Source organism: Sycon ciliatum, chromosome 2 (genome assembly GCF_964019385.1).
Source record: "Sycon ciliatum chromosome 2, ocSycCili1.1, whole genome shotgun sequence".
In the NCBI taxonomy this organism is placed as follows: Eukaryota; Metazoa; Porifera; class Calcarea; order Leucosolenida; family Sycettidae; genus Sycon; species Sycon ciliatum.
In genome coordinates, this window is record NC_088644.1 from 43184373 (window position 1) to 43210166 (window position 25794).

General features: G+C 47.0%; 2 protein-coding genes across 2 annotated transcripts in view; both read right to left on the reverse strand.

Annotated features, from left to right (window-relative positions):
• Positions 1-9258, reverse strand: part of LOC135810197 (polycomb protein EED-like) — a 27314-nt gene extending 18056 nt beyond the window's left edge. The window contains exons 1-3 of the mRNA XM_065323670.1: positions 9039-9258; positions 8819-8911; positions 3026-3091 (exon numbers count right to left, since the gene is read on the reverse strand). Coding sequence (XP_065179742.1) covers positions 3026-3091; positions 8819-8911; positions 9039-9158 — 279 coding nt within the window. The 5' untranslated portion in view covers positions 9159-9258. The remainder of the gene's footprint in view (positions 1-3025; positions 3092-8818; positions 8912-9038) is intronic.
• A 1598-nt stretch (positions 9259-10856) lies between these two features.
• On the reverse strand, positions 10857-25758 carry LOC135810198 (MTRF1L release factor glutamine methyltransferase-like). The gene is made up of 11 exons (XM_065323671.1): positions 25401-25758; positions 24573-24661; positions 23800-23893; positions 22663-22908; positions 21827-21891; positions 20486-20529; positions 19710-19812; positions 17407-17502; positions 15415-15528; positions 12811-13004; positions 10857-12447 (listed from the first exon to the last, which is right to left on the reverse strand). Exons 1-10 carry the CDS (start codon positions 25656-25658, stop codon positions 12968-12970), a joined length of 1146 nt encoding a protein of 381 aa, XP_065179743.1. The 5' UTR covers positions 25659-25758; the 3' UTR covers positions 10857-12447; positions 12811-12967.
• Between the last annotated feature and the right edge of the window lie 36 nt (positions 25759-25794).

Sequence of the window (25794 nt, forward strand, 5' to 3'; positions counted from 1 at the left end):
CAAGTCGCCTTCAACATACTTTTGCAGGCAGTTGCTTTTACGTAGTGTGAACGCGGCCTTAGGGACCCTCTGACACTATCGATGATTTTCATGGAACAAAAAAAGTTTGTTATGACCCCCCCCCCCCCCCCCCCCTCCCTCCTGAATAGCAAATACATTGACCTGACTGCTAGAGTGGATTGATATTTCAGCTTTCAATATGTTCAAAACGAAACTCCCCTCTACCCACCCACCCATAAATGAAACTTTTTCGTTTCGTGTTACAAATCCATATTTACGGACCGCCCCTTTAAAAGCAGGATTCACAGAAGCCTTTCTGCAATGCACGATGCGACGTCAACTTGCTGATATGCCTCAAAGCTTGATGCAGGCAACTCCATCGCCATGGTATTCGCAGGGCTGGGTACAACTTTTACAGATCCACACGCAACTCTTGAACCTTTCGTACAACTTTGCTTCAAAGAAGGCCCAGATCGTACATCGCATCACATGTCGCATCGGCTCAACTTTCGCAATGGGCCAGTTGCGACAGTTGCGTGGGCTACGATAATTATGGATGCGATTTGGGATTTCCCGCTTTCGCGGCCGTCGCATTGCAGATCGCAAATATGCTTCTGTGAATTCCGTTTTAGGAGCTGCATCTGTGCCTTGAAAATTAAGTGCATTGATTGCAATACTTCTGTTCTGAAGACAGAAGGAAGTGGTGCAATTAGTGGTGGTGGCTGTGGTCTGAAGCGACCAGCTTTGCTCCAATGGTCCGCACACATCGACAAGGAGTGCAGCACCTGCGTGACTATTGCTGCGGCCAGAAAGGGTGGCCGATAAAAGAAAGTATTTCAACAGCCACACACGATCGTCAAAATCGGGACTATTGGTTGAAAAAATCAAGGAAGCGCAGCGTACCTTGGAGGAGACAAAAAAACTGTCGACGTTTTGCAGAGTATCGCACTTGCAGATACGCCCAGAGACACCAGCAGCGATGAAAACTAGAAGGTCAGCCCAAAGAGACGATACAGTAGTTATCTATCTACCGTCTCTTGGTTGATTTGTTTAGTTCTGGTGCTCATTTGTGCAAAGAGTTTTGAAGTGAAGTGCACATTTTAATAAGTCAGACCAAGTGCAATGATTACACGTCGATGGACGACGTGGTCGCCATTTTGCACATGTCCTTTTCCCTGATGGATCTTGGATCTGAAGGAAAAAGAACAGTTTCTTTTCTCCCAACTTTGCTACTAGTTAGATATGTCAAACTCTCTTGATTCATTGTTGACAGTTGTGGCTTGGTGCATGTACGAATGTACTGGAGTGCTAGCTGGAAGAGACAGAGAGTATAGTAGTTGAGTAAAGTTGAGAAACAGGAACACGAGATGGTGATGATTGGCGCTCTGTGTGCATGTAGATGTCCTTCCCTTGTGAACAGAACGGGCAAACAGCGGCTGATAGAGCATTTCAAGTATGCATACTTTAATAGGCCGTGCCATTTGTGTCGGCGGTTTTATGCACCTGTACTCGATTGGTTCTCGCAAGCTGAAGAATCTCCGCAAACATGTTATACAGCAGGGTCCAGTACCGAGGTCCTGTTGCCAGGGTGTCATCTGCAGATGCCTCGTCTACCACTCTGAGGAGAAGGGAAAGCCTTCTCAGTGCGATCCAGGAAACATCATGTGGTGGAGTGAGAGGGAAGTATGCCCAGAGCAATCATAGAGTAGGGCACGGCGAGAGGATCTTCTACGAGAGGCAGGCTTGCTCCCAGAAGGCTTGACCAAGGGGATTGGACTTGCCACTAAAGCTGACCCCCACCTCCCTTGGAACGGCTTGCGAAAGCTTCGCCGGTACAGTAAGTTGTGCGGTCTGCCACTAGAGTCGGAACACGAAATACGGAAGCAGATATCGAAAGAGCTCCCGTTCCCCCTCGCCGCTGAAGAAGTTCCTTTTCTTGATAGCACAGGCACTGTCGTGATGAGCCCGGTCGTGCGCTTCGAGGACCTCGTGCAGCTCGTGCTGCACTTTGTTGAGCTCAAAGAGACAGCGGGCACGTTGCTGTGGAACGGGACTCTGCCAGAATACGAGCTGTGGGTGAAAATTGGAGGGGACCATGGTGGTCATTCGTTTAAGCTCTGCTTCCAGCTCGTGAATGTCTTGCACCCCAACTCCCTGAGCAACACTGTTCCATTCTCCGTCTTCGCTGGAAAGGACTCGCCGTCCAATTTGGCAACGATGCTTCAGCCATACGCCGAGCAAAATGCCAACCTTCGCAGATCTACATCTACCTGGAAGGGTAAGAAGATCAAAGTGTGCCTCTTCGGAGATTACGACTTCATGATGAAGTTGTGTGGGCTGTCAGGAGCCAGTGGTGTCAGATCCTGTCTGTTCTGTTTGGCCACCAAGAAAGACATGCAGCAGGCACATGACACTCCCTTCCCTGAGCGAACCCTGGCCACTTTGAATGAAGATCATGGTCGGTGTGTGGCATCTAGCTCCAGATTGCCAAATGCCAAGCAGTACAACAATGTCATCAGACCACAAATCCTCGCGATTGAGCTACGTGGTGTGTGCATTCCTATACTGCACCTTGACCTTGGCATATCTCCTTTGCTTTTTGAGGCAATGATCAGAGATGCAGAAGCCATTGATCTCATGCTGGCAAGATCAATCCACATAGCATTATCAAACTCAACATTCAACGAAGTAACCGAGAAACAGCAGCCACTACGGACACTGTCAGCAGAGAAGGCACAGCAAGAGAGAGAGAGAGAGAGAGAGAGAGAGAGAGAGAGAGAGAGAGAGAGAGAGAGAGAGAGAGGGAGGGAGAGGGAGGGAGAGAGAGAGAGAGAGAGAGAGAGAGAGAGAGAGAGAGAGAGAGAGAGAGAGAGAGAGAGAGAGAGAGAGAGAGAGAGAGAGAGAGAGAGAGGAGAGAGAGGGAGGGAGGGAGAGAGAGAGAGAGAGACGAGAGTGCTTTGAAAGGGACACTCTTCTTTGAGGCATTACCTGTTGGCTAATGTTACTATTATGCTGTGTCACTCACCTCGGCGTCGGCATAAGCCCGGATAGGTGTCAGGGATCCAGCATTGTCACATTCATACACAGTTGCCTATTCACATACACGCACATACACGACAACACACACACACACACACACACACACACACACACGAGAACACACGAGAACACACACGAGAACACACACGAGAACGCAAACACGCACACACACACACATGCACTATTCGGCATCATTGTCTTCACCACCATCACCGCAGCACCAACACCAACAAGATACTAAAACAGTCTACCTTAAGTGTGGTAAGTGCAGATACTCGGGGAATATGAAATCGCAAAAGAAAGCCAGCGCAAAATGTAGAACTGTAGTAAAAAAACTACCGATAAATAAATTGACTCCAATTGCAAACATTTCCACGTGTAAATTGTTCTGTGCTCGCAAATCGCGAAGAAAACAGGCGAAAACGTTTCCTGGCTTACAGTATGTCTGTAAATTGAAGATCAATAACCCTGTCCTACTTCATACTTCATATTGGCATACCGGTAACTAACGGTAACTCTATTGCTGATCATGATGTAGTTTTGTTACTGGTTAGGATGTAGCTGTATCGCTAGGACTCCAGCTCAGGACTAGTCACAGATCCCTTCACAAAGCTACATGCTGACCAGCACCAAAGCTGAGCAGTCCTACCAGTTGCTACTACTGACTTTACAGCCACTAGTATTAATATACATGTTGTATAATAATATCTTTATTAGGATGACCCAGAGGCTTATTCTTCCATTGGTGGCAGTTGTGGCACTCAGTTTGCAGTTGTTCGCAGTTTGCAGGGTTCAAGTGCGGTCCAGAGCTGAGAAGAAAAAGAAGAGAAAACGGGACCACTCCAACCTGACCAGTGCGGAACTGGCAGCCATGTCCTCTTCTTCATCTGTCGCAACTCAGACATGAAAAAGGCAACCCTGTAGAGGCCTGAAGGCATCGCTACTCCATCTTGGGTTTCTTCTTTTCTTTTTCTTTGTCTTTTTTCTCCTTTTTTTCTTTTTCCTTATGAGTTGAGTGTGTGTAAAAACATCTTGCGGACAGCCTCCAGAAATACAGCCAGTGGCTGAAGAAGCAGGTGCAGATGACTCTCCAAAACAAGACTAAGTGGCTAAGCGGGGGCTCAAACAGATATCGATGAGCTAAGAGTTGTGCAGCCTGTACTGCTGGTCAAACCAGCACTGGCAGCAAGCTAACCGAACTAAGCAAAGTCTTCATGCTATAGGTGTGCAAGCTGGCATGCAAGGGGTCGTGAAAACCCGGCGCACCCACTAGTAAACTGAAATGCGGGCTAACAAATTGCAACCCCTGCGCCCAATTCTTATAGTTTGACAGTGGGGGGTGTCTGTACTTTGTAGGGGTGCCAGATATTATCAAAATGACGTGGTCCACGAATTCCTGATCCAGTCACAGGAGTTGTGCACCCTGGTGGTGACTGTGGGGTATGTGCTAAATCTTTTTGACTACGTTTTATTTTGGAGCAAAGATTCTTGAAAAATGTTCTACCTCCTCGTGCTGACTTTGTGAAGTTTCCTCAGATTGCATCAAGGATGTGCCTCTTTCCAGTTTCATGAAGCTTAGATAGGGCCAAGGGTTGCATGGACTACTATAACCAATGTGTTCATACTTTCGAAGTTAACGGTAACACGGAGAGGAGATTCCAATATGTTTCACGGCGGATCTTTGGAGAATACATGTTGTCTTCACGTACTGCCTTCGGAAACCTGGTCTATAATGCAAAATGACGTGTGCTCCCACAAGCTTGAAGGGCAAATTGGGAGAATGCACAGGACAAGCTATGGTGCCCACAAATCCAATGAAGATGGTTCGACACAAGCTACCGTGATATTTCATGACGGCACACAGCAATTAGAACTGTTGATCGCTGTGTCTGTCACGTTAGAAAACTCTGACCATAATGTTTTGAGCCGATTTACTTAAAAATAAAATCGCTGTTGCTCACTTGACCTTATTGCGATCGGTTCAGCCAAACGCTCAGAGCTCCGCTGATGAGGTCTAAGACGGGTAAAACAGTGTGATGTATGTGTGTAACTCGACTGAGCTCTCTGTCGCTCTATACTAGTATTCACCAGACATGCCGCAATGTACTTTGAATAAGCCTACATGGGTAGTGTTTCACCCAGCCTAGCAGGCTGCACTTTCATCAATCATTGCAATCTATTGCACACCATACATGGATGCCTGCGCTTGCTTGCTATACGCACACTCTTTACATGTTACCACTACCTTTCGACCTTCCCCCAATATGTTCCTTCGTGTTGTAAGAAATCAAATCAAGGACGATCTATCTGTCTGTCATGATGGCTGAATCTTGCCATTTGAGTTCGACAGTACACTCATTAACCTTTGGACCCTTGACCTTTCCCAATAGAAAACTGCATATTATGAGGTCATGGGTTTAACCCATTAGTGTGCATGGTTGGAAATTGAACCATAGAAACTTGGGCACTCACGCATATACTCTATTGATCGTAACTCCGGAAAAATTGAGGATTTTTGACTGAAGGAAAGTGAAATGGCACGACGAGCGTGTTTCGCGATTTGACCCAGAGTTGTTGTGGCGTTCCTGGAGTTGTAGCGGCGAACACTGATGGATCCTCTTGATGAGTTTGGGACCGTTGTCCTCCTCTCTCTCCAAGAGCTTTCCAGCGAGCCCAAGTCGGTGAAGTACAACTGATGTTGTGGTGGAAAATCGAACAATTAGTAATCATATTGTTGCAAATTTCATAGCGTGATTCGACCAGTGGCACTCTAAAGGGTTAATGCCCGATTTGTTGCTTCGTGTTGGTGGAATTGAAAAATTACTCTTCTTCCTCAAGGAAACTTTGTGAGGAAACTTTTCTGTCTCGGTGGTTGATGTACTGATCTATGAAAAGATCAACCATTGATCACTGATTATTGACTTGCAATGTGTGTCGGGTGGGTGGCCTATGCAGGAGTGAAGATGGAGCATCTTCCGAAAAGGTTCCCATCTGTGTCCGAAGATGATATTGACAGAATTATAAAGGCCAGAACACCTCAGAGTTCAACTGACACTACAAACAACTGGCTGAAAGTAACCCAAAAGTAAGCTGCAGACAATTATCCGAATTTCTCGTGGGACAACTGCAGCAAGCAAGAGCTTGGTGTATTTCTAGCATCACTGTATGTCAGTGCTTGGCGGGGAGATAGGCAGCCCTACCAACGGAACAGCCTCCTCGGACTAAGAGCAGCAGTCCATCGAAGAATGAGAGAACGAGGATTCGACATCGTGAATGATGTCGGATTCCGCCGAGCGAACGCGGCCCTTGACGGCAAATTGAAACAAATGAAAAGGGACGGAGACCCCAAGCCTGTCGCCCACAAGGATGTCATAACTGATGGCGGTAATAAAGAGCTGCTTTTTGAGATCCAAGACTCCAGAGAACCTCAACTTGCAAGTTTGGTTTGCTATTACACTCCACCTCAGCCTTCGAGGCAGAGAGCTGCAGTGAAGACTGACGAAGAACGACCCGAAGAAAAAGACAGACGAGAACGGGGTAGCGTATTACGAGTTGACGGTGCACTTCTCCACCAAGAACCACCAGGGCGGCATAAATGACAGGCATGCTCATGGCAATGCTGGGCGGATCCTAGACGGCAACCAGGTGTTTGCCATCGATACGTTGCTGTCGAAGCTAACCCACTCCAAGATGAACTGTTCCAGCGCCCGAAGCCAGACAGCAGCATCAAGAAGGGAGGGATACCCAGTGTGGTGTCAGAACGCACCACTTGGGAAGAACACCCTAGGACGTATGATGCAGCGGATCTCGACAGTTTGTGAGCTCTCCAAGGACTACACACATCACTCCGTGATAGCGACAGCTATCTGACGAAGTGGCTGTGACTCTCCGTTGTGACGGAGTGGAAATGGGAGGTCTGCCAGGTCTGCCCTCATCCGGATCATCACCACCACTGGCGCCAGTAGCCAATGAGAAGAAGCAGTTTGTCGGTTGGGGAAACTTCGCTCCGTCATTTTCCAACTGTGCCTCGGTTTCCATCACATTCCCTGCCACTCCTCAAAAGCCTGCAGCTAAATGAGCCTGCGATGTCCTTTCTCACTATTTATCTTAGTGCTAATACTCTTTTTTGATCAACAGACTGAGCTGACTCAGCTGACCCCCCCCCCGGATGACATGGACGTCATGGCCAGATGCAGTTGACGCGAGTGATTGACTGGAGATCAAAGTCATGCCTAACCAATTGCCAGATATGAATTTGACTGAGATACCGTCATTTTAACTAATTATTCATTATTGCCTGCATCCACAAATGATTTGTGGATGGTAATGAGGTGCGCGTGCACTAGCATTATGTATTAGAGTTGACCCACCGTTCTTGTAGAAGCGTTGAGTGAATGACTTGCAAATGATCTTGGTGTTTGGTATTACCTTGGTTGAACACTGTGTATTGAATTTGTACATTAGGCCATCATTCTTTATCTATGTTTCGTGTCGTCCGCGCGCACACGTTATGATTTTTTCGGGAAAAAAATTGAACATTCGCATGTACAGTCAACTTCGCTAATAACGACTGCGGATATAACGACAATTCGCGAATTGTCGTTATATCCGCAGTCATGCCCAGAGCAAAGTCCCATCCAACTGTAACACATATAATGAGACTTCGGGTATAACGACACTTCGCGAATAAGGACACTTTTTCTGATGCCCAGCCAAGTGTCGTTATACGCAAAGTTGACTGTGCAATGAGTGTGCAATCGTGCGAGTCATCATGCGCGTACACAGTCTAGTCGATCGTATACTCGTAGTCCGTCTGGTCGGAAGTGAAACAGAGCCGCCTTCGTCCACGTGATGTATGCGAAGATGCTGGGCGCCGGTACTACAGTACGCCGTACGAAGCATAGCAAAGACAGAACTAGCAGTACGAAGCACTGTTTGTTGCAAACTCCAGTGTGATCTCTTTCATGTCGTAGTCTCATCTTTTCAAAGTAAGTTAGTTTGATCCACCATGCACGAGCTGTTGTGCTATATAGTACAATGACATACACCTCTGATGAGCAGCCTTTCTTCATTTTTTTGGCAACTTTTTATTTTTTTCCACCTCTCGCATGATACGATTCTGGAAGTTGAACTGACGCGAAACATAGCTGTAAAAAAATGATGGCCTTATTGAAAATGAAATAATCTGGCAAGTGCCTCTCTCTTTGCATCTCATCACTGATGGTTTACCTCATGAAGTATACAGTGCAATGTACTTCCAAACACGCTTGAAAACCGGGCAGATCAGCTGGGTAGGTTTATGTGAATCGACATGCACAAGATATAGATCATGTAAGAAGTCAAATCAAGCCCGCTCTGTCGCTCCTGGTCGCTCAATCCTGCCCTTGTCTGCAGCCCTCGGGCCATACGGCCCTCGGGCTGCAGGCAAGGGCAAGATTTAGCCACCGTGACCTCCAGAGTGTGCTTGATTTTAGCATGGTGTAGATGGAGGTCTACTTTTGCACGGCAACCATGAACTATCTTAATTATTAAAGTTAGTTGCCGTGCTATCTTCTTCGGTGAAAGGATTTTGCTACTATTCAAACATTATCAGATTCTTAACCTCTCCCCGCTATACATGTTTCCTTTTCCATCTGGAATCCTCCTTGGTTTCCTTTTTCTCTCTACCTCTTCTCTTGTACCTTCTTGCTATTATTACTCACGTAGACACTATACATGCATAAAATAGTCGTCTCATTGCAATAAATAAACATAAATGCAGATAATAATAATTACTTACTCTGTTACTTCCAACAGTTGCCACCAAAAGTGGTGATCCCTCAGCTGCGTGATAGTTGAATGCTACTCCAAACAAATTCTTCTTGTGTTGCTCCTGTGGGAACGACGCCAAACACACAAGCCCGAACATTCTAAACCGCGAGTTCTGCTCAAACAATCCTCTTTAGTTTCGTATGAGCTCAGTTCATCATTCATCAAGTTGTGAGCAACATGAACCTCACCTTTACAAAGTTTGAGAACTTGTACTGCGGCGTCTGCCGCTTGTGCTTTGTGCCTCGCCATTGCTTATCACCCGTCTCTACTTTGGATCGCTTGGAACTGGGCTCTACAGTCTCGCTCATGGCTCAAACTCTCTCAAAGACACAGCGATGACAATACTCTACTCGGACGAGTACTTCGCACATGCACATTGCTTGTTGATCCTTCCGAAATTATGAAAATTGAAAACCAACCGCGGGAAACAAAGGTGGACCGTCTCAAAATTTTGCGTAGACCGAGCCTTGTTTTGTAGATCATGTGATTGTGAACAGGTGAAAGAAGCTAGCGACGCGTGTTGGATGTAGGAAGAGAGCTCGAAGACGAAGAGGTCCGGTCGGTCATGCATGCACGCACTGTTGGCTATGAACACTGTCACTGATGAAAGACTTGAGAGTTTCCTTGCCTCAGAGTCAGACGGCCCTGGCAGGGCCAGGGACAGGGTTCTTCACTACGCAGACCTCCTCGGGCCTCGCCTGAACCTGGGGGAGGGGGGGGGGAGGCGGGGGGGCAAAAAGACTAGTACTGTACCAGTAATTTTTATCATAAGAATCCGGACCATAACCCCAGGGCCAGGGGACTCTTGATGCAGGCGCGTAGCACCGCCGTTGGAGGTTGTTGGTCCTGGGGGAGGGGTCGGGGGTCTCCCCCAGGGAAAAATTGAAATTAGGGTGCAAAATCCTGCATTCTGGGCGTGGTCGGGCGAAAAAGTGGTCCGGCCAAAGCCGGACCGGCCGGATTGGCTGCTACGCCCCTGTGGTGTTATCATATGTGTAAGCCTAGCCAACAGTCCCCGGCACACTGCATGTTCAGTGCCAAGGAGGCCCTGGAAGGCTGGAACCTTGGAATTACGACCGCCTTCAAGTCGGACGGGGCCTGCGGCAGAGTGGTCTGATTTCCGAGGTGCCGGTCTGCTTGGTAAACAGGCCCTATCTCTCTATGTCATGTAACCTGTAGGGTTTACCGGGTGTTACCGTCGTGAGTTCCCTTCGGGAACGGACACGATAATTTGCTCTTTTTTTTCATGTAACCTGTATACACGTGCACGTCTACCTGTGCATGGCCATAGGCCGGGACTGGGACAATTTGAGACCGAGCAAACACCTGGTCAATGCGGTAGTTGCCGTTTAGTGACGTCGTCGGAATCAGCGCATGCAAGGTACCGCTGTATACTTTTGCTATACAGTGGAACACTCCATCACATGACCAATGCAGCACACCATGGCATGATCAACGCAATACACTATCGCAGAGTTGAAGCAACACATCATTGCGGCATGGGTGAAGTGACCCACTATCCGGCATGCCGGCCGAAGCATTGTGACACACTATTGCATGCATGGTTGAAGGATGCTAGCAATACCAAAATAATCATAATCCCCAATAGTTCTGGAACTCCAATATCAGTGCTGTCCGACAGCATTTCAAGTTGACGATGCCATTTTTATGGTGCAATGCACGTTGTACAGGTATATGAGCCGTATCCTGGACCTGCCGGTGACAAATCCCCATTTGATCCTCTACAAACTAGTGCATGGAAACACGCGTATGATGCATTGCAACCCGTACTGGTTGACACCCAGCACAAAACATCGAAATCAGTCGTGCGAGGAATATTACATCATAACATGTTACGTCAGCCGGCTTGAAATGCTGTCGGAACAGCGCTGTATTCGGCCGTTGCACACTCTATTGATGCTAGCTAGTTGCAACTGCTCTGAACACGCAGTATCGGCTGAGTGTGCAACAGCCAGCACACATGTCAAGGTTTGAGGAGTTGGGAGTGGTGCATCGCAAAACCCACTCTTGTCATAATCGGCAAGAAGCAGTGGTAGTCAGCAACAAGAATTGAGCGGCCACTGTAGTCAGCACATGTACATGTCCATGGCTGTATAGACTATAGTATAGAGCTCTAGATAGGTGTGCAGTGGCTGACATAAACCTCAAGCGATTGCAGGATGGGACTTAATGATGGGGTGAAGCACTTGATGTACAGCAGGAGATGAGGAAATGCTTGCAAACTCGAGAGCATTCCAATTGTACTGTAGCAGCCCGCGTGCAAATACTACCAAGTGTCCACCAAGAATCCCCACCCCGACGTTTACGGAACCCACCGGGGTAGGGACTCTGGCTAGATATACAGTACAAACCATAGAGCAAAAACGTGTCTGTCCAATACGTGTCCAATACGTGTCCAATACGTGTCCAATACGTGTCCAATACGTGTCCAATACGTGTCCAATACGTGTCCAATACGAAATATGTGTACTTGTAATACACTAAGACGAATGGGTGGTGGGCTGTGCTTATGCATCAAGGCAGATTATCGTATACATTTCGATCTACTGGCCTACACAAGCAGCACCAGTCCGAATGTATTGAAATACGAGCTACTGCTGATGTTGATGCATACACCTCTGTTGCACTGAGGGCCCACTGTAGACTGCACCTTGCTAAGCAGTGCACGACCGTGCTTTGCTATTCATTGTTATTCTTTCATAATGGACCCATTGCGCAATGACGTAATTTGTACCATAAACACCCTTCCCAGCCACCTGGGCATGGTCGCCCGGGGTGTTGAACAGTGCATTGCTGATCCCAGCGTACTCACAACGAGTCACAAGCATTACTCATACATTCCATATTTCGGCACTGCCCAATGGGTCCAATGGGTCAATTGTTCAAACTGCTGCTGTACTTGTTGCTGCTGCTGTTGCTGTTACAACTGCTGTTGCTACTGCTGTTGTTGCTGCTGCTGTTGCTGTTACAACTGCTGTTGCTACTGCTGTTGTTGCTGCTGCTGTTGCTGTTACAACTGCTGTTGCTACTGCTGTTGTTGCTGCTGCTGTTGCTGTTACAACTGCTGTTGCTACTGCTGTTGTTGCTGCTGCTGTTGCTGTTACAACTGCTGTTGCTACTGCTGTTGTTGCTGCTGCTGTTGCTGTTACAACTGCTGTTGCTACTGCTGTTGTTGCTGCTGCTGTTGCTGTTACAACTGCTGTTGCTACTGCTGTTGTTGCTGCTGCTGTTGCTGTTACAACTGCTGTTGCTACTGCTGTTGTTGCTGCTGCTGTTGCTGTTACAACTGCTGTTGCTACTGCTGTTGTTGCTGCTGCTGTTGCTGTTACAACTGCTGTTGCTGCTGCTGCTGTTGCTGTCGCTGCTGTTGGCGTCATCCATCGCCGTCGGCATAATTTTTTTGTTGCAATGGCAGCTGACCAGAGTAGGCACCAGGCTACTCCATAGAGCCAGGCCATGGTAGAAGCTCCACTATAGCGCATTGCTGACCTATGCCAGGGCATGGAGATGAAGTACGACACCCGTGCACTGTACTGTAGTTCTGCAGACACCCTGCTCCGATGGCATTCAGCGCATCTGTGATAGATGGAAAACACATGGAAAGTTACACTAAGCATGGGGTTCCAAGAACATTGGAGGCCAGGAACTTGGGAAAATAGGAGAACCGCTAGAGCACACCTACCGTACTTTCAGCAATACTGGCTGAGGCACTTAGCAGTTTGCGAGCCCTAAATTTTCACCCAAATTGAAAAATTGAAAAAATCCACACAAAACCCTGAAATGATGTGGCACTTATTTCAGACAGGCGGTAATAAAAGACCGGCGCTAATTTCCGAAAATACAGTATTCAAAATGCAACACACAAAACAAGACGGAACGTTCTAAGTAAGGCCGTGGGCTTCAAGGAGAGCATTGGGAAACAAAACGCACACGTCTCACCAGGATGATGTCATAGTCGTGTTGAACGATGTCAAAGCATTGACGTGAGAGGGCCATGGGTCGCATGCCAGTTATCGCCACAGAGAGTGCCACAACCAGTCAAGCAGCGTACTCTCAGCCCGCTGTGTGATAACCTCACTGCTGTTGAGGCGACATACTACGACCACCGCCGTCGGAGGTGGCAGAAACGTGGCCTGGAGGGAGAATACACACGAGGAACAATGGACAAAACAAATGCCGTCATCACTTCAACAGAGCAACAACTTCACAATTAGCCCTGCACAGTAGTAACGATGACTGTAATGATTTAGAGCAGGGTGCAGTACACACTGACAGAGCTAGTAATTAGTTACACAACGAGAGAGCTTGGAAGCTCAGGGCCCTACGCTATGCTTTTTTGCCTTGATGACCTAGGCAAAAAAATGCATAGGGATGTTATAAATTTTTCATTTCTCCTATTTTTTTTTCCAAGACATAACCTGGGATTCGAACCCGCACTATCGCCCTGCATGCATCACCCGATACACTTCGCATACATACTAATTCTTCCAAGTTGCTTCACGTTATGATCTTGCATTTGAAAGCCCTATTTGAATATCGTGGCCAGCTGTTTGTGGCCAGCCGTCTTTGATGGTACGGTACGGGACAGATACGGTCGAGGGTAATACGACACCATCTACCACCTTGATGACCTAGGCAATAAAAGCATAGGGATGTTTTCAATTCTCCTATTTTTTAGGCATAACCTGGGACTCGAACCCGCGCTATCGCCCTACATGAATTCCCCAATACACTTCGCATTCATATTCATTCTTCCAAGTTGCTTCACGTTATGATCTTGCATTTGAAAGCCCTATTTGAATATTGTGGCCGGCGGTGTTTGATGGTACGGTACGGGACAGATACGGGATAGCGCCAGGCGTGACACAAACAAACAAACGAGAGAGCTTGGAAGCTCAGGGCCCTGCGCTATGCTTTGTTGCCTAGCTCCTCGTGCATGTTGCTAGAACTGATGGAAATGCTTTTTCCTTTGATTAGCTACATCATTGTATTGCAAAAACGTTTCAATGAGATACTGAAGTAACGTCTTCTGCATAGCTATGGGACCGGTGCTGACTCTGCCGATCACGGGCGTTCTGGAGTCGACGGGATGTCTGTCCTGACGTTTCCTGGGACCGGCGCTGACTTTGCCGATCACGGGCGTTTATCTTCTTATTATTATTATACTGACGGCAACTAACATCCATTCTGATTGCATTTACTCATCTCTCTACTTCGTATTTCTTTCCAGAAAATCTCCCCATACAGCAGGGAGTCGTTTACATAATATGACTCCCTGCTATACATCTACATGACTGTATAAACGTTATAATTATTATGCTATCCGCCTACATGCGATTCCCGGGCTGGTCGACAGGCGGCCCAGCCAGCCTGCTAGTGGGATCTCGGCCTCGCACACAAATCCACACAAAATGTTACTGCACTGAATGCACTCCCCCGATACACTTCGCATATATACTCATTCTCTTGATGGTACCGTACTCTTGATGGTACGGGACAGGTACGGGATAGCGCCAGGCATGTCGAAGGCACAAACAAACAAAAATATTGTGGCCAGCTGTCTTTGCTGGTACGGTACAGTACGGGACATATACGGGATAGCGCCAGGCGTGACACAAACAAACAAACAAACACCAAATTAAAGCTGTGTGGACCCTGGCTAGCGCCAGACGTTACTGAAGTAACGTCTTCTGCATAGCTACGGGAATAAATACCAAATTAAAGCTGTGTGGACCCTGGCTAGCACCAGATGTTACTGAAGTAACGTCTTCTGCATAGCTACGGGAATAATGGCTACTTGACAGCAGTGGACAGACAGTTTGGTCTGTGAAAGAGCTCGAGCTCTGATAGAGCAACCAGCAGCCAGCAACCAGCAATGATCAACTCCTTCGTGTACCGTATAAGTACAAAGCTTCGTTTGAAATTAACTTTCGCTATGTTCGTTAGGGGGCTCAAAATAACTAAAGTTAGTACCAAACTAAAAAATTTTTCTCTGAACGTTCGGGGTGACAGACCTCGACCAGAAACGAAATTTAGTACGTAATGAAAGATTTCGTGAACGAAAATTTGAACTTACACAGTACATTCAACAGACTCAATGCTCAGGGTACATACAGTAACACTTCAGCAGAAAGCAGTAAAGGTTCACTGGATGTAACATACTTCTCTCTTTGCATCGGATGTAAAGGACTTTTTTCAGGATCCTGCCTACTCTTTCCCAGCCACTCGACCTTGGATATGGAGTATCAGTTCCAACATCTTTCAGAGGTACTCTAATTTCAGAAATTTTCGGTGCTCAATATTTTCGGTATGAGGGCAACAGGCTAGGTTAGGTGAACAGAAATTTCCGGTACAGAGAAGCAGTTCCCTATTGGATTATGTGTGTTAGTGTTTGTTCGGTGTATTGAAATTTTAGGTATGAAACAGACGCATCGAAAGTACCGAAAATAAAAGCACACCAAAATTTGTGAAATTACAGTCCATTGTACTCAAAGGTCACTGTAGATACAAGACTACACAATCACAAATAGACTTGGAAAGTACCTTTCCTGAAAGTCTGTATGAGATGCCAGCCACTCCAGGTTACAGTCTGGGTGTCTCGCCACGTACTCTTCAATGACTGGCGGCTGACGCGAATCAACTTCTAGCCACAGAGATCTGACACAGGCACACACACACACAGACAGATATACACAACGTTACAGACACACACAGACACAGGCAGATATAGACACATCCAGACAGACAGGCAGACAGACAGACCGACAGACACACACATTGCATTGAACAAACACAGAGGAGAACCCAACTTAGGTCAGACTCCAGAGACACCAGACACCTGGCGTAAAAAGCTCCACTATGTCGTGGGAACCAGCCACTTGTGCAAACTCAAAATTCCGTTGCTCCCGGAGGCTCCTTTGTGTTGTGGCATCAACCATGCACACAGACCTGTACAAGTATTTTTTCTATCAATAGGGCAATGACACCACCGATTGACATACACTAACTCCCAGTCCTCATCAGCGTCTCTACAAACACCATCAGTTAGCGTTAGCGTCCTGAACGTGCGTCGGTGAAAACTGACAAAAACGAGTGATGAGGCAGAGATGGCATGGCAGAAGAAGGAAAGTTCTATGACTTTGTGCACTGGTACCACCAACTATACCTTAACAATGCTATTGTGTTTTGTACGCTATCACGGGTTGTTTCAACTTGTTTTCCTACAATGGTGCTGTGTTCCAATCCTTCATCAAGGCGAACTGCGTTGTGTTCAGGGGCGTACATAGGGCGGTTCCCGGGATGCCCGGGAACCAGTAAAACAAATTCGATATGGGTACAGAGAATTTTTTGATCCTGGCCCAGCGCTAGTAATACTAATAGTAGCGCTCACAGACTCACAGTGCAAGTGCATGCAGTGCATGTCTGGAGTCCGCCTGCCGGTCCGAGGACGGTGACTAGCCCAGGTGTGAAAGTGGTGCTGGGAATGGGACACAGCGTAGATCTACTGAACTGGGCCATGCCTGAACCCATCATGGGTTCAACAAAGTCTCTAGTCTAGTTACATCGCCGGATTCCTCGATCTCAGAGTCAAATTTTCTTTTGGAGTTTGTTTTGACAAAGTTGGTCGTGTTTTGACGATGCTTTCGCTTTGTGGAAAAGAAAAATGAAGAGTCGACATCCAGAGGGCCAGCGCTCTATTCAGAGCTATTTTGAGCTGCAGGCAAAGTGTGTAGCCAGTGCTAGTGGCAAAGGTCAAGCGATAGATGAGAATGCAGACGCACCTGACGTGCAAGTGAAGTATGCATGCAACGAGCAGCGCTGAGGAAGAAATCGTCGGCGAAGCTGTAGAGCGACCGTTGTTGGAAGCTGCTGGATCATCCAAAACTTACTTCAATGACATGGGAGTGTGTTGGAAGGGATATTCTGAAAGTCGACGTCCACAGTGGAATCCAGTCCCCCGAAATTTGCTGGACACGGAAAAGATTTCCGTCATCGACAATCATTGTGCGCCACCGCAGGCGAAGGATTTCATTTCCTGTGCGTATCCAGATGGATGGCAAACAGCGCCGCTTTCAACTATCCTTGTTGGAGGAGTTACCCTGGATAGTCTTTTGACAGGCATGCAATGGTGGCTTCTGCTTGCCCTGTGTGATGTTTGCTCCAGATGATTCGAAACTTAGGCAGCTTTCAAGACTGCATGCAATCGTCATGCTGAACCGTGAAAACATCCATAAAACGGGGAAAAGTTCAGTCTTTTAAAACCATAAATGCGTAGCAATGACATCGTCCAGCAGCTTGTGGACGTCAATTTCACCCAGTCTGAGGAGAATATGCAGAAACTCTGTGGGGTACGAAAAACAGCATTTCAATTGTGTGTAATGGTGGTTCATCAGTTGGCATGGGAACCACTCCTGGAGGCGAGCGGCGTACGCCCCTGGTGTTTGCCTACAAACATAGTTGTCAGGTGCTCATGTACGCAAACAAGATAGAAAAGAAATGGAAGGACAAGAGTAAGGCCGACGTGAACTGACTTACCTGCCTGGTTTGAGCAGATGTGCCGAACACGCAAGGATATCTTTGACGACATCTAGGCCATCCTCTCCGCCATCCAGCGCAAATTGGTCTTCATAGCTACGGAAAACACCACGTGTGTACGGAGAGACACATGGACACACGGTAGTGGAATGACACATACAATCAGACCTTGCTTAACCACACACATCCGTTTTCCACAAAAATTATCCAGATAGGCGAGGGAACCGGATTACCGAACACCGGTTATGTTGGATGCACTACGTATGCTATAAATCTGTAACCAGCTATTTTCTTCCGGATGGCGAGGGATCCGGATGTAAGAGGACCGGATAAGCGAGGTCTGACTGTACTAGTGAAGCTAGACTAAGCAGAGAGACACCTATCATCCCTACCCCCCCCCCCCCCCCCCTACCCCCCTCTCTCACATTGAAACTAGAAAGAGCCCATGGTGAGAAGGGAACGAAAACATTTGGTTCAGAATTTTTTTGCTGTGTTCTTTTTAGACTGGTGTGGACAACGTAGATGCATGAACTACATTAGAGAACCGGTCATTTTGACATTAATTTACTCGTACCTGTTCAACGCTGCTTTGTGAGCAGTTTGTACTCGTAGATTTATGCAGTTACTGTCTGTAGCTCTGTTTGAACATGTGTGCTTTGCACAGTTGTCCTTTGTAGTTAGTATATAATCTGTAGTGTGTGTTAGAATACACGTGGGAACGCAACGCACTTTTTATGCAACGACTTCCTTGGTTCTGTTCTCGCTTTTCCATGCACGTGTTGCTGGCATACAAGATTCGGACCGGGTCAGTGGCTTGAATCTGGTTGTTCTTCTTTGCTCTTTGGTTGCTCCACATTTTTGTTTGGCTGGAGACAACGATGGCTTTACGCGTACACCGGGTGCTAGTGGCAGCAATGAAGATTTTCAATGGATGAAGCTGGAGGCGAGCTACCTAGCTGGGGAAAGGACAATGGATATGCTGGCGATGCACTGGTCCCGTTCGTTGAGCACAAGCCACCGAAAGAGACCAGCGAGCACAAGGTTGTGCCGAAAGGCTTGCAGAGAAAGAGGTGGCCGGCAAGAAGGAGTTGGAGAAATTCAATGCCGCTGTTGGTTGTAGCGATTTGCGTCCCCACAAGTTGGACGTTCCGAAATACACCGACAACAAGCAGGATGTCCGTTGATATTTGGTTAGTGACGTTCAAGGCCGTAGTTCAGCAACATGACTACCGTATTATCTCTAATATAAGCACGGTCCTTTATTTTTTCAATGTACCTCCGCCCCGTGCTATTAATGGAGACGTTCCTTTATTGGAGACTGTTCCATTATTATTTCAACCTCATTTCAGAGGCATGCTGCCATGCCAAATCATGTCAGACACACACATTTCAGGGTTTTTTCGCCGGTACAGATAATAGAGAGGTTCCGGGGTACGATTTTCCGTGCCAAAATCCGTGTGGGCGCTACGGATTTTTTCCAGGAGTGCTCCATACGATTTTTCGGCACGGAGAATCCGTGTGGACTGGCTTTCACACGAACCATGTTTCGTATGGAGATTTTGCGTCATCGGGTGCAGAAAGATTTTTCGCGTACAAATTTGGTACGAGAAACATGGATTTTCCGCGGGAAGTTTTGATTTCGGTACAAATTTTCAAAATATAAAGGCATAGCGCGGGAATGTGACGTGTTTGCGATCGTAACCTAGGCAATGACGGCAAACACATAAGTTCCGTACTCCGGAACATTTCACTGCTCGAAAACGACGTATAAAAAATCCGTAGCGCCTCTACGGATTTTGGCACGAAAAATCGTACTCCGGAACCTCCCTAATGAATTTACACAGTGTGCTTATAATGGAGACTGAGCACTTTATGTTTTGAATGCCATCCCAATTGGAGACGTGCTATTATTGGAGACTGTGCTTATATTAGAGATAAAACGGTACCCGGAATCCACGTGGTTGCTGGCTCTCTGTTCTGCGGCAATGGGCACAAAGCTTGAACCTGCATTTGACCAAACTGTAGCTTAAGCTAGCGGCCCGCAGGTTGACTAACTACACGGTACATGTACAGTCGTGCTCGGTGAAATTCAACCCAAAGTGAATATATTTGGCGCCCTCAACTGGCACGGCCCTTGGCGCCCTCAACTGGCACGGCTCTTGACGCCCTGGAAGTGGTACGAATGCAGCTGGACGTACACATGTACACGTGCAATAATGTAATCGGAACTGGTCCAGGGCGTCAGTTTCGCACTTTGGGTCGGATTTCAGTGAGCGCAACCGTACTTGAAATCAACAACTTACTTCAGTTCCTTTTCCAATCCCGGCATATCCCCGGTGGGTATGTACGGTGGGTTGCTGACCACCACGTCAAACATCTGTGCCGGGAAACGCTCTGCCAGCTCGGCTGCAAACCAAATCCAAAGAGCACAAGACGTTGAGGACAGGATAATTAGATGTACATTGAGTTTGGCACAGGCTTGATATCCATGTGAACATGCAGGCGTGAAACTCTGAGTTGCAATACAATCCTGTTCCACCTTACTTGCATTATACATATAGATATTCATCAGTCAGGTAAGAAGAGCCTCATCAGCAAATGTGCTGTAGGACTTTGCCTTCGTGCAGAATTTCACGTGTCCAAAATATTTTTGCATTAGAGAGGTTCCGCACTACGTAAAGTTGAGCAAGCTTTACGTTAGTGGGCGGGAAAAACCCGTGGATTCTCGAGTTTGCACTCCACTTACGGAAAGTTGTCTACGTAGAGTACGTAGATAGGGCTCTGATAACGTAGCTGGTCCGTAAATGGATTGGGGTACAAATTTATGACTCTCTCCCCAGATCGATCTGGTCGTACACTGCCGCGTTCGGAGTTGCCAAGGGCAGCTATGTGATTTGAAAACTCCGTATGGCGGAACACAGATGCGCATGCAGTTTACGTAAGACTTTCCGTAGATCGATTACGTTTTTTACTAGCGATATTACGTTATGCGGAACCTCTCTATTGGTTGCACAATCGAATACAACAAATTACACATTGCGCAATGCACATGTCTGACACGTTGATTCTAGAACAATACCTGCAGAGCAGTGGACCACATCTAGCCGGTTTTCAAAGTTCAGCCTATTCAGAATAAACACACAGGACAGCACGATACACCAGCCGCACATCACATTGTAAATGCACACGCACGCACACACACACACACACACGCACACACACACACACGCTATTATAAAACAGTTAGCAGTGGTGACGGTGCCAACACATTCTTGTCGCGAGTCGTGCAAAGTGTGAACGCATGCTATATTGCTCTTCAGATTTTCCGGACAGTTGGTACATACAAATGGAGTATGGTAGAGATATAAACGTCCGTGCCACTTGCCCTGTTTTCGGGAGTATAAGCCGTACTTATAATTCACCCGGAAAAGTCGGTGCGCGGCTGATACAACGATAGCCAAATGATCAGTAAAATACAGGGTAGATGATTATATTTCGTAATTCAGTATTAACCCTTGACCATCCGTGCGTACTTGAATCTATCTCTAGAGATCGATGGACATGCATACACTAAAACATTCGTAACTCGATCGATTCTTGTCGGAATTTAAAGAACTAAGTATCTAGGAAGAAGTCGAAGAGCTCAGCTTTCCATTGCATCAATCGGTAAAGAGCTGCGATGTCGCATTCCAAAGATATTTCGCTCGACATTTCAGCTACGGCAAAAGTCGAATTTCTTTCCGAGTGACTGACCTTGAGCGGGGATTTTCCCCTCTCCTGACATGCTGAGTCAGTTTGGCATGCTTCGAGTGCGTGGGCAGCATGAAAAGAAACTCAAGCAAAACATTTGGACTGTTTACGATGAAGGAGCGAGAAATGGCTGGCGAGGAGAGAATTTCCTCGTATATACAGCGATGGGGTGTATTTGAAGCTCCCTGGCGCTGGATATGTGATCTCAGTAGTGTCCTGTTTGAGCTCAATGTACGCAGCTCATGGAGAGCTTTCCAGAATGCCCAAGATTGTAAAAATTGGTTGATTAGAACCGAAGATATTCTCAGAATAAGGTGATAATTATTGCATTTGGGACTGCTGGGGAAATTTGGTCGGATGGTAAAGGGTTAAAGCTGCTCTAGTGCTGCTGCATCACGCATTGCTCGCTACTTTTCGTAGTTTGAGCACTCTGGCGCGAGAGCGACAAGCTATCTTTTAAAATGTCTGTGGTGCTTCCTTTGCACCATGGCTGGTAGCTTGGCCTATTTAGCTCGTAGCTGTACCGATGAGGCCTTTATGGCCGAAACAGCTTGCTGCTTACAGCATTGGGTATTTCGTAACAAAAACCTGGGTGCCGGCTATAATCCGGAAAATACAGTAGCTTGTCTATAGAAGTGCCTGTAGTGTACATGTGTATCATTACTCCTACCTGGCTGCATTATGCCGAGTAAGATCAACAGCAGCTGTGTTGATGTCCACTGCTGATACAGATACCTGCAAGCCAGTACAGATACAAACAGTACACCATTCACACAGCCATGGTTTTGATGTGGACCAGCCCTGTTCATCTATGCACTGTTTGGCAAATCACAGCCCAATACAGCCTGATGGTAAACCAGCTATGCGAAACCTACCACTGAAGATGGCCAGCAGAGGATGTGAGAGTCATGTGTAAGAAGCTGCGTACTAACAAACTGCGTACTAACAAATTCCAGAGCTATGCCCAAGGCATATGACAACACATAGTGAAGTTGTACGTCTACCAGAGCTTGTTTGCTTGCAGTACCCTATCATGTGGTTATGGACAGTCGCCACCACTATGCCAGGTGTTGCAAAGAGGCATCGGTTGTGGCTGAGCGGCTGCCAAACCTGCCAGAGCCATGCATTGCATTGGAGTGAACCCTGGTAATGCAAAGAAGTGAAGGCCATCACTCATTATTACTGAAGGGTTAGCAGCTACAATGCCTGGTGGAGCCTGGCGTTGCAAAGAGGCGTTTCCTAATACCGTACTCACTCGAATAGAAGCGGGGGGGGGGGGGGGGGGGGGGGCGTTCCAATTTTTCATTGCTGATTTTGAGGAGGCTTCTATTCACGAGGGGTATCTAATCGAGTGAGTACAGTATGTACTGTGCCATCACATAGTCATCTACAAGTGTGCGAATACCTGACTCATTGAGCGTTGAACACAGCAAGCAAGACAGCGCGCAACGCGAGGGACCCGTCAGTGGGTCCATGATCGCAGGCTCTCCCTCCCATCACACTTACCTCGGGGCATTCATGAAGCAGTGACAGTGAAATAGCACCAGAGCCGCAGCCTATGTCCAAGCAGTGCAAGCTGCCAGTATCGGCGCTGCTGCCGGTATCGGCACTGCTGTCAGTATCGGCACTGCTGCCAGTATCGGCACTGCTGCCAGTATCGGCACTGCTGTCGGTATCACTGCCTTCAACTCCACGGGTACTGGAAGAAGTAGGAATTGTCTTGAGATCTTGGAGGACATGCTGCACTAGCTCCTGTAGATCAATCACAGTCAACAAGAACAGCATTGCAACTCCACGCCATCTACAGCTACTCAATGAAATCCAGTTGTGTCACTCAGGTATGCGCCGGGCGTTGTGCAGCCCTAGACCTGCGAACAGTGGGTTGCGAAATGATGCAAGGCGCAAACTTGAGTGCCATGACTGGACTTCATTGAGCAGGACGGGACCATACATCACATAGTACAAGATATCCGAGGATCAAGGAGCACCTATGCTACTAAGTTGGAGTACACGTACTAACGTTATGCAAACAACCGTTATATCAATGTGTTTGTGACAACGCTGGCCTTTGCCAAAGGTTTCATTGAGTGCATACTGTAAAACATGTAATTTTAGGTGCATCAAAATTTCGGTGCCAGGGACCTGCCAGGTTTCAGGTGTAATGTAGAATTAGGTGACCAGCATTCCCTTCACGTACAGTGTATACTCTGGTGTCTTTTAGGTGTAATTTAAATTTAGGTGCTGGTTTTCACTACCGAAATCACCGAAATTAAAGTTACACCGAAAATATCGTGTTGTACAGTATACAGTACAAGCAGTCATTTATGTCTTACGAACGACACCGATTATGTCACCATTATGTCATAGAAGGCTAACAAAGGGCCTTTCCAATCTTCTCTAAACCTAGACCTTTTGGGTGAAACAAAATAATTTTGTTGGTGTGGTCCACGGGAGACCAAAACGAAACAACTAGTAGCACCTGTTCACAAATGAAAATTGTCTCAGCAGACTTCATCATGACTGTACTAGAACTCATAGTGAAGTAGTGGCAAAACATATGAAAACACATAATTATAATGTTTGATAGATAGATATATTATATCTATCTATCAAACAAAGCCATTGCACATTGACCACTCTTACCTCGGTCTCCGGTCGTGGAATGAGCACCGGTGGTCTCAAGCTCAGTGTCAGGTAACGGAAATCCCACTCACCGATGATATATGGGACAGGTGTTCTACGTCAATGTAATATTGCAACAACGACGACGACGACGACAGCGACAGCAGCAGCAATGTCAAGCAGCAGCAATGTCAGCGAGTACATACATTTAGGTTCTAAGAAATAGGAATTTGTATGTTTGATAGTTCCTGTAGCCCCAAGCCCTTTCCTCCAGAGACTGATTCTGTTCTTCATGAAAACTGAAACTGATATGGATGCTCCTCACAGCAGCATGTGGATTAAAAGCTCATCCAATAGGGAAGATAGAGGACATGATGACACACAACTTTGGAAAGAAACATCATCGGCAGTAAATGCCTCATTAAGGCACATTCACACACACACACACACACACACACACACACACACACACACACACACACACGGGACTGCATGAAAGGATGAGTATGCAGAACATGCATTTCACGTACGTTACTTTACAGTCATAACTTCTGGAATGGACGTCAACTTCTTTGTAGCCTGCCAACACCAGGTGCACAAACAAGTCATGTGCCGGGTGTTCCGGGCTGGTTTGGAACCCCGGACCGGAGCAAACACTGCTCCACAGAAACGCGTTCTTACTACTTCAAAAAGTACTTCTCTAAAATCTACCTACCTAGTATCTACCCCCCACCCAACACACACACACACACACACCTGCCTACTAAACTAGGCATGGTGGCTCAAACTCCCACCTTTCCAGCCGGCGCTCTGCCATCTTCCTGTACTCTTGCAGTTGTGCGTCCGTGAGAATTGTCTTTTGCCGGCTGTGAACATGATGCAGCTGCGCACATTACGATAAGGACATGCAACACAGCCATCACAGCCAGCACACACACACACACACATGCTCACATCAAGATCAAGTAAATCAACATAGAAATCCGATGTGAGTGTCCCTGTTTTTATTTTATTTCAGGAATGGACAGTACTAGTACAATGTACCGTATTTTCCGGGGTATAAGCCGCACTTTTTTTTCGCTAAAAATCGGACCAAAATCGCCCCTGCGGCTTATACACCGAACATGCTTGCGCGAATGAATGCTTAGCATACATCAGTATGCATGCTGACGTAATGTGACATGTCATTCGACTCAGCTTCGTGCCTGTGTTGCTATCCCGGCACTTTTACTAGTTTTAGTGCATCAGTGGCAGCCAGACTGAAGATAGTGCAGATGACATGGAGTGATTTGTAGTCAACACAGCAATACACCAACATCTCTGCAGCAACCTGTGGTGCACTAACACTTCATAATCTGATCTAACATGGTATTTAGCTCCATAACCATAATAAATTTGTAGAAAGGCCATTGAGTGTGAAAAATCTTGGTTTGTGGGTGCGGCTTATACTCCGAATACCAACTTTTAGTCAATATTTTGCCTCAAAAAGGGGGGTGCGGCTTATACCCCGGTGCGGCTTATACCCCGGAAAATACGGTAGATGGAAATGTATAAAAAATTGCCATCTATGATGCGATGTTCTTCACCTCTTTGTCTTTCACTCTATTCTTGGTTGCACTTACGGATTTGCCATTCAAGATGTGCGCCATCATGTGCCTTGCTGATAGGTCAGGCTCTGGTATATTCTGCTCGGCTAGACGCTTCTCACACTGCTCAACCGCGTACTTGACACTGTGCCGGTGAACGTCTGGATCTCCATGACCATGTGGAGTGCAGAGAGTTCTAACAACACAGGCACCCAACGCCAGTCCGGGGAGGCGATGGGTGTGAGAAACGCTACTGCTCGAGAGCCATAGACTTCGCACTATTGCTGGCAACATAATCACCGGCTTGCGAAAATGGACAAGGTTGAAAGAGGCGAGATAACTGCTCCTGTTTGCATCAAACAGATCGAGTATTTGAGTCCGAGCAGAATCAAACAAAACTGATTTTTTGTTTCTTCGAATCTGGCACGTG